General features: G+C 41.3%; 2 protein-coding genes across 3 annotated transcripts; one reads left to right on the forward strand and one right to left on the reverse strand.

Annotated features, from left to right (window-relative positions):
• Nucleotides 1-45: 45 nt before the first annotated feature.
• mmp23ba (matrix metallopeptidase 23ba) lies at nt 46-10,156 on the reverse strand. 2 transcript variants are annotated; one of them, XM_075476266.1, is made up of 8 exons: nt 9,705-10,156; nt 4,624-4,760; nt 3,820-3,959; nt 3,199-3,264; nt 2,914-3,078; nt 1,997-2,107; nt 886-1,012; nt 46-782 (listed from the first exon to the last, which is right to left on the reverse strand). In XM_075476266.1, exons 1-8 carry the CDS (start codon nt 9,837-9,839, stop codon nt 608-610), a joined length of 1,056 nt encoding a protein of 351 aa, XP_075332381.1. In that variant the 5' UTR covers nt 9,840-10,156; the 3' UTR covers nt 46-607. The 2 variants fall into 2 exon arrangements, with proteins under 2 accessions (XP_075332381.1, XP_075332380.1); XM_075476265.1 differs by having other exon boundaries at nt 3,199-3,366; nt 9,705-10,154.
• Nucleotides 10,157-12,486: 2,330 nt separating this feature from the next.
• On the forward strand, nt 12,487-15,958 carry ubiad1 (UbiA prenyltransferase domain containing 1). The gene is made up of 3 exons (XM_075475595.1): nt 12,487-12,684; nt 13,484-14,104; nt 15,115-15,958. The coding sequence occupies exons 2-3, from the start codon at nt 13,540-13,542 to the stop codon at nt 15,600-15,602; spliced, it is 1,053 nt and encodes a 350-aa protein (XP_075331710.1). The 5' UTR covers nt 12,487-12,684; nt 13,484-13,539; the 3' UTR covers nt 15,603-15,958.
• Nucleotides 15,959-16,056: the final 98 nt, after the last annotated feature.

The raw sequence follows: 16,056 nt of genomic DNA on the forward strand, positions 1-16,056 counted from the left end.
GAGCATTGGAGACATGGATTTTTTTTTACATTTTTTTTTTTTTATTATTTTGGATGATAAGGTTAGGGATTGATTTTGTAGACCCCCTCCCTCCCCTAAATCAATTTTCCAGTGGTAGTGAATTGGTTTAAACAGTATGAAATGAGCTTAAACAGACAATGTGTAAAAAGTCCATGATTGTAACACTATGCAACTAGTTGAACCCCATTTTTCACAAGTTCCCCTTGAACCAATGGGTGGCCTCGGACCTCATTACTCTTTTAGCTGCAAGAGCCTCGAAGAAGTCCAGGCTGGGTGAATCCAGAGTAGATTTAATTGTCCCAAAGCTGTCAGCTGTTAAGATCTGCTCAGACTTCATCACCAAATAAAACGCAAACTTCATTGACTGCCATGAACAGCTTTTCACAGTCGGGTAGTATGTTTCCGCGCTAATGCTACCTGTTATGGAGCGTTTATTATTTGCACATAAGACAATGCATTTAAGAATGACAGTCAACAGTAGATAATGCTATGTGGGTGATACAAGAAGGGTGTTTAAAAACAAAAACAAAAACTGAAATATGTGCCCTTGTGTCCTGTTCAGCATGCGGTCGAGCTGACGGGGCCCTCAGAAACGCACACGTACTCTCCACGAATAGTTAGTGAGAACTTTATCCTTTTTCCTCACAATACACGTGTACAGGCCTTCGTTGATGGCGTTGGCCACTATAGTGATGTGGTCGCCTTTCAGGGAGATGTAGTTTGGGCGAGAGTACTCCAGCAGCTCCCCGTCTTTGTACCAGCTGCAACAGGAGTCAGACTTCAGAAACCATTCAATGCAACACTATAGCATCACTGCAGCCACGTGGACTGATTCAAAACGGATAAAAAATTAGAGACACTCACTGTACTTTGCCTTGCCTTGATGCAATTTTTTTCCCACAACGAAAAGTAAGCTTCTTGCCCTCGATGACCAGTTTGTGTTTAGTCCTCGGGGGAGTCGGAGTTGGAGGGACCGTGGGGAAAGGGAATTCTGAGGAGGATGGAAAGGAAACACTTTTAACAGGTGCACCACGTTAATAAATGTAAAGGTTTATTGAACCTAAAATGTTCTCTACTACTCAGAGGAGCTTACAGAGAGCTGAGATTACCTTATACCTCAGTGTCTTTTATAATCGGGAGACGGCACCTTTCCCGTACAAATATAATGATGAAGTTTAAAAGGTTTGATGCAAACCTTATCACCTCAGACACTTATCATATGCCATGGCAAACACCACTATAATCTCTCCCATCTGGTTGCTGACAGACACAACAGGCCAGCTTGTGATCAACTCATAGTCTGCCTAAGAAACAGTCATTCTCGTTAATGCCGCAAAAATCCAAATTGACCTTGTGTGTCTCTAACCCTCAAGCCACAGTCTGAAATTCCAGCGGTTTGGAGTCACTTAGGAATTTTCCACAGCCGTACTACGTCTCCCAATCAACAATGAGGAACAGATTATTCTGAGCCAGGAATCGTATCATCATGTGTCTCCACACTGTCCCTTGTTGCTGACAAAAATCTCTGAAAGCCACAACAATCTATGGGCTGTGATCGTTAAGAGGAGCCATTTCCTGTTGTGCAACAGGAGACCTCAACACCAGAGCATCCCACTGTAAACCTAAAGAGGCTTAGGGATTCAGATTGCTGATGTGTCAGAGACTTAGTGTAAAGCAGCTCTCATTAATACAGCCATCCACAGGTACTGGCTCTACTGAGCCTCTAAGAAAATGCTGCTGTTTTCCAGAAACACAATATAAAACTCTGTCAGTGGACAGTGTAATCTTCCCCTCGAATCAGATTCTTGAAAACCTCCATCACAACTCTGTGTGGCTGGACCTGTTGGCTCCCGTTGCTCCATTGGCAAACGGTTCACAGCAGCTCCTTGCGCTGCTCAATTGAGTGAAAACCTTTTTTTTTTTTTTTTTTTTTTTTTCTTTTCCTCTGGACTGCTGCTGCTTTCTGCTGTCTTACCGTAACAGAAATCACAGCTGGAGGGGCAGTGCTTTTGCATCAGCTTGCGTTTGCTGTCGCAATAGCCTTTTCGAGCCCAGGCAGGACAGATAAATAACCGGTCCAAACATCCTGGAAGAGAGGGGGAGATGGAGTGAGCAGGAGGAGGACCAGACAGCACTTCTCAGTCAGCAGCAAAAGAAACTGGATCCCTGATCTGCTTTTCATGCCAGTGAAAATGATTCACTTTAGTACACACTAATGATGACTCACGAGTAGTTTATACAGTATTCATTAATGCCACGTTGGCTTTCACTGTCAGTCGTCAAAGACAAACACTGTGGTCTACATTCTTGTTCGCTCTGACCAAAAATGAATCACAGATTTTGTATTGCTGGTTCTTCACAAGTGTATATAGAAACGTAATTCCTCTAATGCCAGGATCAGACTACAAAATGTGTTTGCACTTTGGGATAATCACTGTGTCAGATTAGACCATCATTTTAAGACTTAAATGTTTTGCCCTGACTTGGCCTACAGTCATGGCAGACTGCACGTTGGACTGCAACTAATAGGAGCTTGCCATCTCTCATGACAGCTGATTGGGTATTTGGATCCACTTTTGCTGTAAGCATGTTAAACAACAATTTCATGGAATATTTTGAAAAAAGTTCCACCAGGTGGAAAACTGGTCCAAGATTTGTGCAACTATTGAAGACTTATTTTTGCTTCCAATGCCCCAGATCTGTCAAGTTGGGCCATCATGTAGTCTGTTCCCAGCAAGAGAACTGGACTTCCTGTTTAACTTCGATTCTTTCAAGAGCTTTTGGATGAATTATGTGTTATTCAAACCAGATAAGCCCCAAATCCTCCACTGCTCTTTACAAAAAACAAGTGCATTGCATTCTTATAAGAATGTAAGAAACATGAGGACGTACCATAGAGACGGTGCAAACCCCACACCTCATCCTGCGTGATTAGCTTGCGCCCTGTCAGAGTTGCATTCAAGTGCATTATAGCTTTTGGGTTCATGGAGTGCATGAGTCCAAGGACATGGCCTATTTCATGAGTTGCCACATGGACAAGATCAGTCAGCCAAACCCCTGCAACGGAGATAATGCCGGTTAGTTTCCCATGTTGTGGTCCAGTTCAGAGTCAGCTGCATTCATCGCATAGGGGGTTTAAATATCAGCAGTTTCAACAAACATAATGAAGATGCATGCCTTTCTTCCAGCTGAAGCGCATGTCTCCCAGAATCCAGTATTCGTGGTCGTCAAAGTGAATCTCGCCTGTTGGCGGGAAGAAAGCATGAGCCAATTCTCCTGTGATACCGTCGAAACAATGGTGCAAATAGGACTGCAAACAGTCTGTGTGGTTGACGGGGTAGAAGCCTGCCAAAACAAAGAGACACATATCTCATAATCGGGAAGGGAAGCCCCGATTTCGTTATTTCTGCTTTGTGCAGAAAGATGATTAATTACAAAAGACAGATACCTCCTTGCTAAGCCTTCGCCCTGCATGATGACTATGCTTCTCGCTGTCATGAGAATTTATGGAGGACCCTTGAGTCCACTCAGAGGGACAGATAAAGCATGATTTTGACTGCTTTGCCTTAGGCTGACACATATGGAAGTTGTCAAGCATTCACTTTTTCACTTGGAATTATGAATCATGCTGAGTATGAGTTTGATAATATACAGTAGTGTGATTTAATGAGTTGGAGGCTAAGACATTTTGGCGATGACAGCATGGAGAGAGAAACAGTAACGACAAAGCAGAAGTCTGGAGCTCAGAGCCAAGGAACATCTGTTGGGGACTGATACAGCCGCATGCAGTGTACCCACCAATCTGCATGTCTGCCTCTTCGTCCGCTGGCACCTCTCTGAATGTGAACGGCGACACGTCGCTCCACATGCCAAAAGCCTTGGCAATGCCTCGGCGTGTGTCGCTGGCATTTATCAAGTTTGTAGGGAAGGAGAGCAACCTGTTGAGAAACAACAGCATTGCGTAGTCAGTTCAGGTTTGTGCACACATTCCTCCACAGTGGAAGAATCTGCCAAAACACAATGGCTACTGTTCAGACACACAAGAAATCCCACAAGCACTGCAAGTACAGCTCCATTACCGAGACTTCATATTCTTCTGCATCTCAGCCAGGGTTAGATTTACACTGATACTTATTATATTTCTCTAATTCAAAAACTATTCAAAATTTGGCAAAAGCTTATCTTCTGTTCACTTAAGGTTGTTGGCTAACCAAAACTCAGTGATTGAGCCTCTTTAGTTTAATCTAATCTTCCCATTGAAGACTTTATGGGATCATTTCACAGCTCCAGAAAGAGTACAGTCGCTGGAACCTTTGTGAAAAGCTGCTGTCGTACGGTCCAAATTGTTTTGAAGCAAAGCCACTGCAGTGTGAGTGCAGAGGTCCCCTGTGTGCTTTTTAATTTTCCTCTTCTCCTCAAATGAAAGCCCAGAGTTCTGTATAGTGGTCATTGTCAGATGATGACTTAAACCAACCTCTGGTAGACAACCAGCTGCATGCATTTTCTCTCTGTTTTTGAAAATATTTTTGAAAATATTTCCAACATCCATGAAAGCTCTTGAAAGTTGTTGTGCAGAGTGTAAAGGAGACTGTGAGCAAATACTTGTATGTTAGCTTGAACTTGTCCCATTTGAGCTGCTCTGGGGTCAGGGTGTAGCGCTTGTTCCTGGAGAGGTGAAGCACTTGTGACCGGGCCTCTTTGCGGATCCCGATGAGCAACACAGTGGTGTGAGCTTCTTCCTTGGACAAAGCAAAAACCTTTAATGATTCACCTCACAGTGTTAGGTAATGTTAGGACCTGAGGCCTGGCCCTTCTCTCATGTAGAAAGCAGTACAGCTGAGGCTTTCAAAGGAATTTAGAAATAAATAATTCCATTTGGTTAGCACAGTGAAGGTTATTGGGTCTAACCTTTGTAGCCGCAGGCGCTAGACAGTATTTGTTGTTTTGACAAGCACAGCTCCTATCTCAGTGTTTTGCTCAAGAAAGTTGGATATTTGATTTTCAAGCAAAGGCATTCCATCTAAAGGAAAGTGGCACTGGTCAGCTGTAAAGATGTTTTAACAATATTAGGTATGAGCCTTTTCATAGATCCACTGTGGCTGATATCTCTTTGGGGATGTGGAACATCAACTCCAGATAATCACATCTGGATTCTGCACTCTTTTACAGCTTTAAAAGGCCGTCGATGGGTGCTTTGCTTTTAAGCGATTTCATAAATATTCTCTGACTGAAGTTAAAATATGGTTCTCCATGAATGCAATATTCCAAGATAGCACCAGTTGATAAATCTATAACTTTTTATGGAGATGGGTTTAAGTAATAAATCCTCTTTTCAACACTTGAAGAGAGGCCATGATTCTGACCCAAGAAGCCTGTTCTGTGCTTTACAACAAGAATGTGTCTTGTCCTGTCTGTTGACTAATGACCGCTATAATGGCTCTTTCAGAGTTACGAATTGTATTTGCGTGCATTTTAATGACGTTCTCAAACTTTGATATCCAAAGAATATAATGTGGGGAAATAAATCCTTAGCATTGCTTTTCTAACGGCTCCTACTGCTTCACAACTAAGCAGACAAATGGTGCAGTCAGGTTGTGTCTTCACAGTAGTTACTATGTCAAAATATTATGCTGGTCAATACCTGGTCAATACTCAAAGTCTTGAGCAACTCCTCGTTTCTTTTTAAATTGCCAAGAAAAAAAGAATTTAGTGATTCATTGAAACATCTGCAAAAATAAATGGAAATACCGGCAAAAACAGAGTTTGTACAACAAGCTTGAATATCAATATTTGGTCTAAGCACCTTTATTCTTGAACACTGTCTAAACCCTCTTTGACAAGCTTTCTTGTGATGTCTTTCAGTCCACTTCTTGTGTCCTTTGGCACAGCTCAGCCTTTTCTCCCTGTTTCCCTTCCTTAAGAACGGCTTCTTGACAGCCACCCATCCACAGAGACCATTTCTGATGAGGCTTTGATGGACAGTAGATGGATCAACTGAGGGTCCAGATGCATCTCTCAGGACCGTGTCAGGTCTTTTCTGGAATTTCGTTTCTTAAGGACGTCACTTTCAGATAACATACATCTGTTGTAGATAGTTTTTTTTAATGTTGACACTTTTTATTTTGTCCTCCACTTGTCCAGTTTCTTCAAAAATTTTAAGGACGCACTGCACACCGTGCTGAGATATACCAAGTTTCTGCTAATAACTCCCCAATATTTATCTTGTTGGTGCAATACTATTTTATGTCAAGCTAACTGAGTTATCTTTGCTTTTTTATTGGACGCAACTAAAGAAACTGGAACAAATTATGTGTCTTTGCGACTGGCTGCTAGTTAAAAAGGGCCTAAGTATACATTTTAAAATAAGTCATTTGCCAGGTGTGTTAGGTGCCTTTTTTTTTTATGACTGAATGAGTCAAAAGTCAGTGTTATGTGGCTTTTCAAGCAAAAATCACATTCCTCTCAAAATGGCCAGGTACAAGGACGGAACTGAAATGAAGTGAAACAGCAGCCAAAAGCCAAAAACTTGAAAGACCTTCAGAGTGCCTGGAGAAAGCACTTTAAAAGATTACAAGAAAGTCTGGCTGCTTGGAAGAAAAATATAAAGAAATGAGAGGTGGCAGAAGACTGTTGCACAGTACTGTAGATTGAGAAATACATTGGTAGAACATTATGATCCCATCACTTCCCCTCTCCAACATATTTTATTGACAGTATATTCAGAAAGTTTTCCGTCACTTAAAAGTTTTCCACATTTTCCTATATTTCCAACTGAGCACCTTGTCTGGAGTCCATCTGTGCCCCTGAATTAACTGATAACAATTGCAAGTAAACACAACTGTCAATTTAAGATCTCACAGAAAACTAAGCCGTGAGGTCAATAGAACTGACAGAACAGCTGCTAAACAGCATCATGTCAAGGCTCAGATCTGGAGAAGGATACAAAAATGTTTTCTGAAGCCTTTCAAGTGCCCAAAAGCAAAATAGCTTTCACCTACTTCTTCTCCGAAGGGGCTTTAGAGAACTGAAAATGCACTCACACTCACTAAGGCCCAGTTTAGCTGCAAAACTTCTGCCACTGTGAATGGGAGAAACTTCCAAAGGAAAGGTATGCCAAGCTGGGAGGATCATTTCCAAGAGGACTTGAGGCTGCCAAAGGTGCTTTCGTCAGTTGGTAATCGAAGGGTCTGAATAGTTGTGTAAATGGGATATATCAGTGTTTTACTTTTTTTTGTAAAAGAAATGTATCAAAAACTCAAAAATATGCTTTTGCTCAGACGTTATGGAAAATGTAATTGTTTGTATGATGAGGAAAAGGAAATAAATCACATCCATTTTAAGATGAGTCTGAAACATAAAAGAAATCTGGAAAACTTGAAAGGGCCTAAAAACTTTTCCCCTTAGTTTGAGAGCTTTGGGGTGGTGGCTGTGCATTCTGTCTAACATATACACAAAAACACGCAAAGCAACGCAGAGCAGGAGAATGAAACTGACATGATCGTAGATGACAGCAGAGGCTCAGAAGAAAAGAGCTGAAATGAAACGAGTGCACACAATGAAGTCAGTAATGTGACAGATTTTTTTTACAGAACAGCAGCAAATGATATTGAAGGAGTGTGTATTTAGCAGTAATTTTGCAATCAAATATTGCTTTTACTGACTGATATGTGGATATCTGAATCTTTTTCTCCATAACGATATGTATCAACGTCAACATAAAAAAATCCAATGTTGGTTGGGCTCGACTGGCAACTTTCAATCAGACATTTCTGCGATTGCTAAAGGCTGCAAAAACAAACAAAAAGACTGCTAACTGCTGTTTTGTTCTCAGTTCTTTTCTGATACAGAGCTGTGGAACATAGCCAATACAAATCCATGCAAAATCATAGAAGACATGAAAACAAGATAGCCCACAAAGCCTTAATCAGTTAATTTCTTTAACATGTACACTTTAACATGTAAACTGTATTTAGTTCAGGACTGATGAGCAGATCAGTGTCAGAATAACAACACAAAATCCTCCATGAAGAGATTCCCAGTTCAACATATCTTACCCCCTTCTTTGAGTGCAGACACTTTGTTGTTTTTCAAGTTTCCTGAAGATTTAAATGTGTACACAGTCATGTCAATTATGCAACTTAAACTTCACCATTTTTTTTTTTTTTTACTGTGGTAAAATGCTGAAGAAGGAAATCAAAAATAAAAGCTGCTCCCTTCAATTTGTATCCTACACCCTATCCTCTGGTTCCTGTTCCTGCTTCGCCCAGTCAAGACTAATAAATGCAGTACTTCCTTTATTTCCTTCCCAAAATAGTGAAACAGGGTCAGGCAGTCTGGTGGACTGTTCCACTATTGTTGTTAAACTTGATAAGGACTCCTTTTCTGAAATAAAGAATATGTTTCTCTACTGAATAACATTCACAGGCCACAGTTTTGTACAGCAGTTGCTGCCCTGACCTCAGTTGACACACTGAAGTCATGTGTTCAGTGACTTGTGAGGCGTTTGATGTATTACGGCCAGACCAGCTTTTTCTGTGTTGTGTTATATTCACTGCACATCTACTCTCACCCTCTGGCTCAAATTGAGATGAAACACAAACCATAAGAACCTGAACAAGCAACCTAGAAGCCAGCAGTGAGTGCTGATTTGCAGAGCAAAACATTTGAGGACAAATCTCGGAGGATCCTGAGGGGAGTCTGGAAGAGTTTAACCTCAAACTGCTAAACAAGGGATTATGATTTTCATTCTGTCTCAGAAACACAGAAGGCTCTATTCAACAAAGTTTAGATTTTGTCCATATCTTTCTAAACCTGCCTGCAGCTTATCTAAGGCAGTTATGCAATCCCCGCCAGCTGTTTTCTTGATTGACACTTAATGAGAGTTGTGTGGTAAAGGAAATGACATAAAGCTATCCCTCCGGCTCTGTATCGCAGTGGGTGGCTGGCAATGACTAAAATATGTGAAAGAGCATATTACTGTACGGGGATCCACTCCGCTGCCTAAGCTAATTCTGGTTATTCATCATCCAGTTTAGCTTTAACTGAACATTAACAGGATTTGATGCCTATAAGTGAGTGATTCTATCTGCTGATGTCTCACTGATGATACATTTAAAGAGAAACACAGTCTCTGAAAGTGTATAGACAGAGAATACTGATTGAACATATTTTTTAAAGGTATTTCTTCTCATCTAACCATCTGGATATCTCCTCTAAAGTACAAACTTCCTCAAAGAGTTGTAGAATATTCCCAGTTTTTCCCCAAATGTACACAATGTCACTAAACCTATTGTAAAAAAGTTATCAATCATATTCTATTTATTGTAAATTCAGGGGATAAATGTCCCACAAAATAATCACTTGATTTCAGTTCATAGCCTATCAAACTTTCACATTTACATCCACAATTTCTGCAATTTGAAGAGAGTGAATAGGAATTAAACAGCCCAAGTGCAGAACCTAGTTTGTTACTGTTAGAAATACATGGGCTTTGATAAGACAATCAGCTAACATTTATAGATTTTGCCTTCCTAATGTGTAGCATGATGGGTAGATGGAGCAAATTCTGCAGTTAAGAATTCTGAATGAAGTTCGCAATAAAAATTTGGAGACTAGTTGTTTGAAATGATAAATAGCCTCTGAACCAAGTAGCTCTTCCGTGTCATGAAGTGGTCACAGCATACCTCTAACCTCCAGGAGGGAAACGCTGTGGTTAGTTGCATCCCTGCAAACAGAAGGCTGAGCAGCGCAGCGGCCAGCAGAGGAGCGAAGCTCCCATCACCTCTCCGTAAACTTCTGAGAGTCCGACAGCACACCATGGTTGCGATATCACACCTCCAGGAAACAACAATAGGGTTTCGCTCTACGAAGACTAGTTTACCATCAATGCACTTGGATACTACTTCTTGGCCATGGCACGCATCATTGGCGTGTTATTTGGATAGCTTCTCAGAGCTGCAGTCCAGCCTGCGGACCGGATAGTGAGAGCAGCGCAGACTGCACATCAGCTCCGCTCGGCTCTCTTCCGCACAGCGCGCCTGCCAGCGGGCTGGCTTCACATTTCTGCTGCTGGGGCAGGGGGTCAGTGTCGAGACGATCTAATGAAAACCAAACGCGCACTGTCCGTCTCACCACTTGTTGCAACCAGAGCTCCTTTAAAGCAGAATCAGATGGGTTATTCAGGACAGGATTTTCAAGGTTTATGTAATACTGCTGTGAAAAAAAGAAAAGAAAAGCACAGACACTGAGGCAGGGCAGAAAAGACTATGTGACCTATCGAATTACCCAGATTCTAGTAAAACAATTTAATATGAGTTTCATTTCTGCAAAGTTCAAAAGCTGCCTTGTTGACATGACCACGATACCGTTTTGAACATTAACAAGAACCACCTACAGTTTGCACTGACTTGGAAAAGTTGATTTAGTTCACAGTGCTGTTAGTCACTGCAGGGTTCAAGGAGATCACAAGTTTGTGGCTTGCTAATAAGGATGCTATGAAGTAAAAATAATCTGATATCAGCTCATGCAAGAGCAGAATCCATAATTTCAACATTTCAGGTATCACAATCAAAAAGGATATGAGATCGCTGGGCAGTGTTTACAGTATGTAAAACCACAGATCAAGCAGGCTCCCAGATTATAACACACTCTTGTTTTACTCATACCCTTTGGAGTCCAAAACATGAGGGCACTGAATCGGGTGAAGATATCACAGGCCCTGAAACAGAACCAGGGGGAGTAGAAGTAGAGCCACAGAGGAATTTAATCAAATAGAAACATAGAAATAGAGGAGTGCAAGAGCTCAGGGCTGATATTTCCCTCTTTTTCTTTTTTAAAGGTGGCAGGATGTTGTAAACAGAAGTTAGAAGAGGAATGTAAACATATTGCATTATTTGTATAAAGACGTAACCAGGTTTATATATAAAAAGGACAGGAAAAATACTTTTGACCTCCCATCTAATAAAGCATATCACACAACACAGTCTTTCTGGCAGAAATGATCCTCAAAGGTGTATGTCAGCCACGTGAAAAGATGAAGATCTGCAAAGAATGAACTAATTTCAGAAATAATGGCTCCTGTGACTTTTACACTAAGATATAATGCCACAACATCATCATCACATGTAAAGGCCAATTTATGGAAAAACAAGGTATTTCTATTCCAATTTTGTACTTAATGCTTGAGTAAATTTACTTTGTTACATTCCACCTTTGTTGATACTCTGATAACATTGCATGTGTCAAGTGATTTTTGGGTGCGGTGTGTTGAGATATCTGCTATAAACAGAACTTGTATAGAACTCCAAGGGCCATAATTCTAATAAAAATTATGTTATATTTCTGTTAAGAATCTTGGGAAATGACCAATACCAAGTGGAGGCCTAAGGTCAGATCTGTAATCCAGTCGTGGCATCATATTTGTGTGACATTATGAATGAGCCAGTGGCCTAAAAGGGACTGATTATGTGATCTGTTTCTGCTACTGTACTTAGTTAAAATCTTACTTCCTTTTTATTCTGATTATACAAGGTCAAGTCAGGACTCCAACTGAAGCATGTTGTAGGGTAGCGATAAACACTAAGCTGTTCTTCTTTTTTATCTTCAAGTAGCATTCTGACTTGAAATTTCAGGAAGAGTGCAGATGTAACGAACACAACTGCAGTCAGTTTCAGGTTTCTGGTGTTGCTATGACTCACTGGCTTGGCTTACAGAACACAGAAATCTAAAAATGTAATCATTAATTATATTATTTCTGTCTATGCTTTAGCAACTGGTGACAAGTCAATAGATAGGTTTTGAGAATATTATCAGAAAGAATTGATAACTTTTAGCCACAAGGTAGCCAAAAAAAAAAACATGTTGAATTCTTTCCTCTAGATTCTTTAAGTTGCAACCTGAAACCTTCAATTTCTTTCACATTCACCAGAAGAATTTCTGCTTTCACAGCTCTAGATAGTGGATCATAGGTCAAATATGTACACGGGGGTGTCATTCTCACCTTATCTATTATTTACAGTAGATAAGTCATCTGAGCATTGTTTCCAAAGATGGCATGCAGAAAAAGTAAACACTGGATCCTTGGCACCATCCAGGACCAGGGAGCTACAGTATAACGAAGCGTCTCTGCTTCCGTGCTGAGACTTTTAAATAATCTTGTTTGGTGCATGTGATCAGTGCTGTGAATGGTAACATACACACCCTGACTAAAAGGAGGAAATTCAGAATTGAGGTTATGCAGCACACTTGTATCAATGATGTCCAATTCTCCTTGATTGACTCTCAGTTCCAATTCCCCCAGTTAGCCATACCCCTTAAATCCCTAAATTTTGTGTTAAATAGGTTAGAATAGTGTTCCCCAATTGGAATTTGGACTATCTTTTTTTTTAACCTAGTTAAATATTTCTGTTAAGACGAAAAAACTGAAGGCGGAACCCATTTGTACGAGATACGATTTCTTCGACCACTAATGACGTTACACTCGTGACGGAGGAAATGGCGCCTGTCAGGTGCAGTAGGGCTTCCAGCGGCCAGCCAGTCACGTACCCTCGGAGTTGACACGTAATATCTCCGTCTGCCTCTACCAGCACCAGGCTCGGTGTGCTCAGAAATATGTTTGTAAGCGTAGAAAAACAGAGTTTGTGTCGGATACTGGAGACGTAGCAGGTAAGAGCTGCTGATGTCAGACATTTCCTCCTCTCTGTGATCAACATTAGCTCGGCGGCTACCCTGCTAGCTTTAATCCTATAATCTGAGTAGTTAGCCTCAGACCGTTAGTCTTTCCTTGGCTCTGTGCTTGGTGGCGAGTGTGATGATTTCTCTTGCACGTAGTTGAATTAACATTTGAGTGTTTGTGGTACCGGACAAAATGCCACGTGTACTGTCAAGATTGATAGGTGGCCAGTACTCTGCTTCAAAACCACCCACGTAAAGTGTCTGACTGCCCACTTAGTTTCAGACTGCAGCAACAGGATTTGTCATGCAATTTATATGCATACCTACAATGAAGTAGTTATCTTAAATATGAAATAAATGTTTCCAAATACTCCCTTGAAAGTTTGTAATCATCAGGTTATTTCAAGAAAGTAATCAACTCCGTATTTGCGATTTGGACAGATTACCGATCGGACCTGTTGGGCACAGATTCTGTAGCCTGAGGAGTCAGTGGGCCTCTTGTCTGAATAAACAGAAGATCTGTAAGATAAAAAGGGGTCAAATTTTCACAAAGAGACACGGTACGACCAAAACATGACACAAAATGGGAGTACAGTGGGACAAAAGCATGCAAAAGACTTCAGGGATACCCTAAATTAACAAAAATAATTAAAACAAACAAATGGTGTATAGATATATACACATATTTAACAATATATTTGGACTCTTAATTAACTCATTTTAATAGAAAAATTAAACCTTAGCTGCTGTCTTCCTTGTGACCTTACTCGTGTGTTTTTTATTCCTACAGGAACACCGGACAAACACTTGGAAGTTTTGCTGAAGGTGCAGAGCCCTCGCAGAGGAATGGCTAAAGAGCAGAGGCAAAGCAGGGCAGAAACATTTGTACTGGCTGGATCTAATGGTCATAATGGCCAACAGTGGCAGACAGGTGTAAATAACTCTGTGCAAAATCACCGTTCTGCCACTGACCTTATGTCGAGGATGGCCCGGGTCTCCTCAGATGTCAGACACAAGTGTGCGGCCTACGTGCTCGCGCTGAGACCGTGGAGCTTCAGCGCCTCGCTCACGCCTGTGGCCCTTGGCAGCGCCTTGGCGTACAAACTGGAGGGTTCTGTGGACTTGGTCATCCTGTTGGTGTGCGCCGTTGCTGTCCTTGTCGTCCATGGGGCAGGAAACCTTGTAAACACCTACTATGACTTCTCTAAAGGAATCGACCACAAGAAGAGTGATGATAGGACTCTAGTGGATGAAATTTTGGCGCCACAAGATGTTGTCATGTTTGGCGCTTTGTTATATTCTTTGGGGTGCTTGTGTGCCACTCTACTCTACTTCCTGTCTACACTTAGGCTGGAGCACCTAGCCCTTATTTATTTTGGGGGACTCTCCAGCTCTTTTTTATACACAGGAGGTAAGTCGAACATAAACCCGAGTTTCTTGAATTGCTGTCTCACTATTAATCAGTCAGCCAAATCAACATAAAAACACACATCTTACTTTAAGCTGCTTTCGGCAGCATTTCATGTTGATGACCCTTAAAAAAAGAAAAGAAAAGCACATGATGGCAGGAGCATAGCACAGTCATGCATAGTCATGATCACTCTTGTCATATTTTATTGAAGGACAAAAGCTGACTGCAGCTGTATTCCGGCCAATTACCAAACAAATATTTGAAATGGCACTGAATAGAAAAGAGACATCGGGTCCCATTGGTTTGGAGTAATTAAACTAAGCTGCGAAGTGCCAACAGATAGTGATAGTAAAGGGCAGCGTTTTGTAATAAACAGAGTAGTGCTTATGAACCAGAGCCACAGTTTCAAGGAAGAAGGCACAAACAACATGTCACCTTGGTCGCAGGCAAAAGAAAAAGAACAAGGGTTTAGTTCCTCAGAAACTTGTTTCTGTTTGGTTAGTTTGATAGCGCACAGTATAAGCCATGGTTATTCTCTAGAAGTGGAAACGGCTCATTGTTGATGTGAGTAAAATGTTCATTATGTTGGAACGTGAAGGTATTTTAGTCTCCCCTTAATGTCAGCGATGTCGCTACTGATGTGATATCTCTGGTAAATGTATAACAGAGATTAGCTTTTATTTGTTGTCACGTTACGGGAAATGCAGGACAGAGTGAATGTTAAGTTTAAGCCATTCAATGGAACTTAATGTGACAGTTTCACACTCTGCAGCACTGAAGGTTTGAGACCCCAAACTTAAGAGAATGCCATGCTACCTTCTGGAGGGCTTCTTTAGTCATAGCAGCTTACTATGAAAAGGATTTCAGCCTTTGAGCCTCAGACATTTTTCCACATATTGCAAAATTGCAAAGTATGAACCAAACTGTGATATTATACCTCTGCACTTTTGGGATTTGTTGACAATTTGTAATCAGTTTAAATTTGGCTCCCTGTTTGCTCTTTTAACCAGGCATTGGCTTCAAGTACGTGGCCCTGGGAGACGTAGTAATCCTCATTACCTTCGGCCCTCTGGCAGTCATGTTCGCCCACGCCGTGCAGGTTGGCTACCTCTCGGTGCTGCCTCTGGTATACGCCGTCCCGCTGGCCCTCAACACAGAAGCTATCCTCCACAGCAACAACACAAGGGACATGGACTCTGACAAGCAAGCGGGCATCGTCACCCTGGCCATCCTTATAGGCCCCACGCTGTCATACGTCCTCTACAACCTCCTGCTCTTTGCCCCTTATGTGCTCTTTTGCATCCTCGCCACCCGTTACACCATCAGCATGGCGTTACCTCTGCTCACGCTGCCCATGGCCTTCCCCCTGGAGAAGCAGTTCAGGAGCCGATGCTACGCCAAGATCCCCCAGAAAACAGCCAAGCTCAACCTCCTTATGGGACTTTTTTATGTGTTTGGGATCATTCTGGCACCTCCGAGCAGCTTGCCATTACTGTGATGTAATAGATTTGATACTTCAAATTTTCTTTTAATACAGACTAGTTTATTTACTTCTTTGTATTTGTACAAGGCTATCTAAAGGCTTTTGTTGGCTTTAATTTATTTAATTTATAAGCTAAATACATTTAGTCAAGATGCTCCTCTGGCATAATGAGGAGGGTGTATTTGGAGTATTAAGCCTTCTACAATGTGTAAATGTAAGGAGTGTCGGTGTCATATTAAAGGGGCCGGCAACATTTCCATCCTTTGAAGAAGGATGATTACCCTGCAGTTGCCATATTTGTAGTTCTCAAAGACACCATACATTAAATTGACAGCTAGAAGTATCAATAAACTATTATTACCCAAACTGAACTTTCTTTATGTCTGTATAGTACATAGAGTTCATTAGTTTAATGACAAACTCAAAAGGGATGTTAAAACTTGATATATACAAATAGAACGGTTTCATA

This window comes from Odontesthes bonariensis, chromosome 10 (assembly GCF_027942865.1).
Source record: "Odontesthes bonariensis isolate fOdoBon6 chromosome 10, fOdoBon6.hap1, whole genome shotgun sequence".
Taxonomy (NCBI): domain Eukaryota; kingdom Metazoa; phylum Chordata; class Actinopteri; order Atheriniformes; family Atherinopsidae; genus Odontesthes; species Odontesthes bonariensis.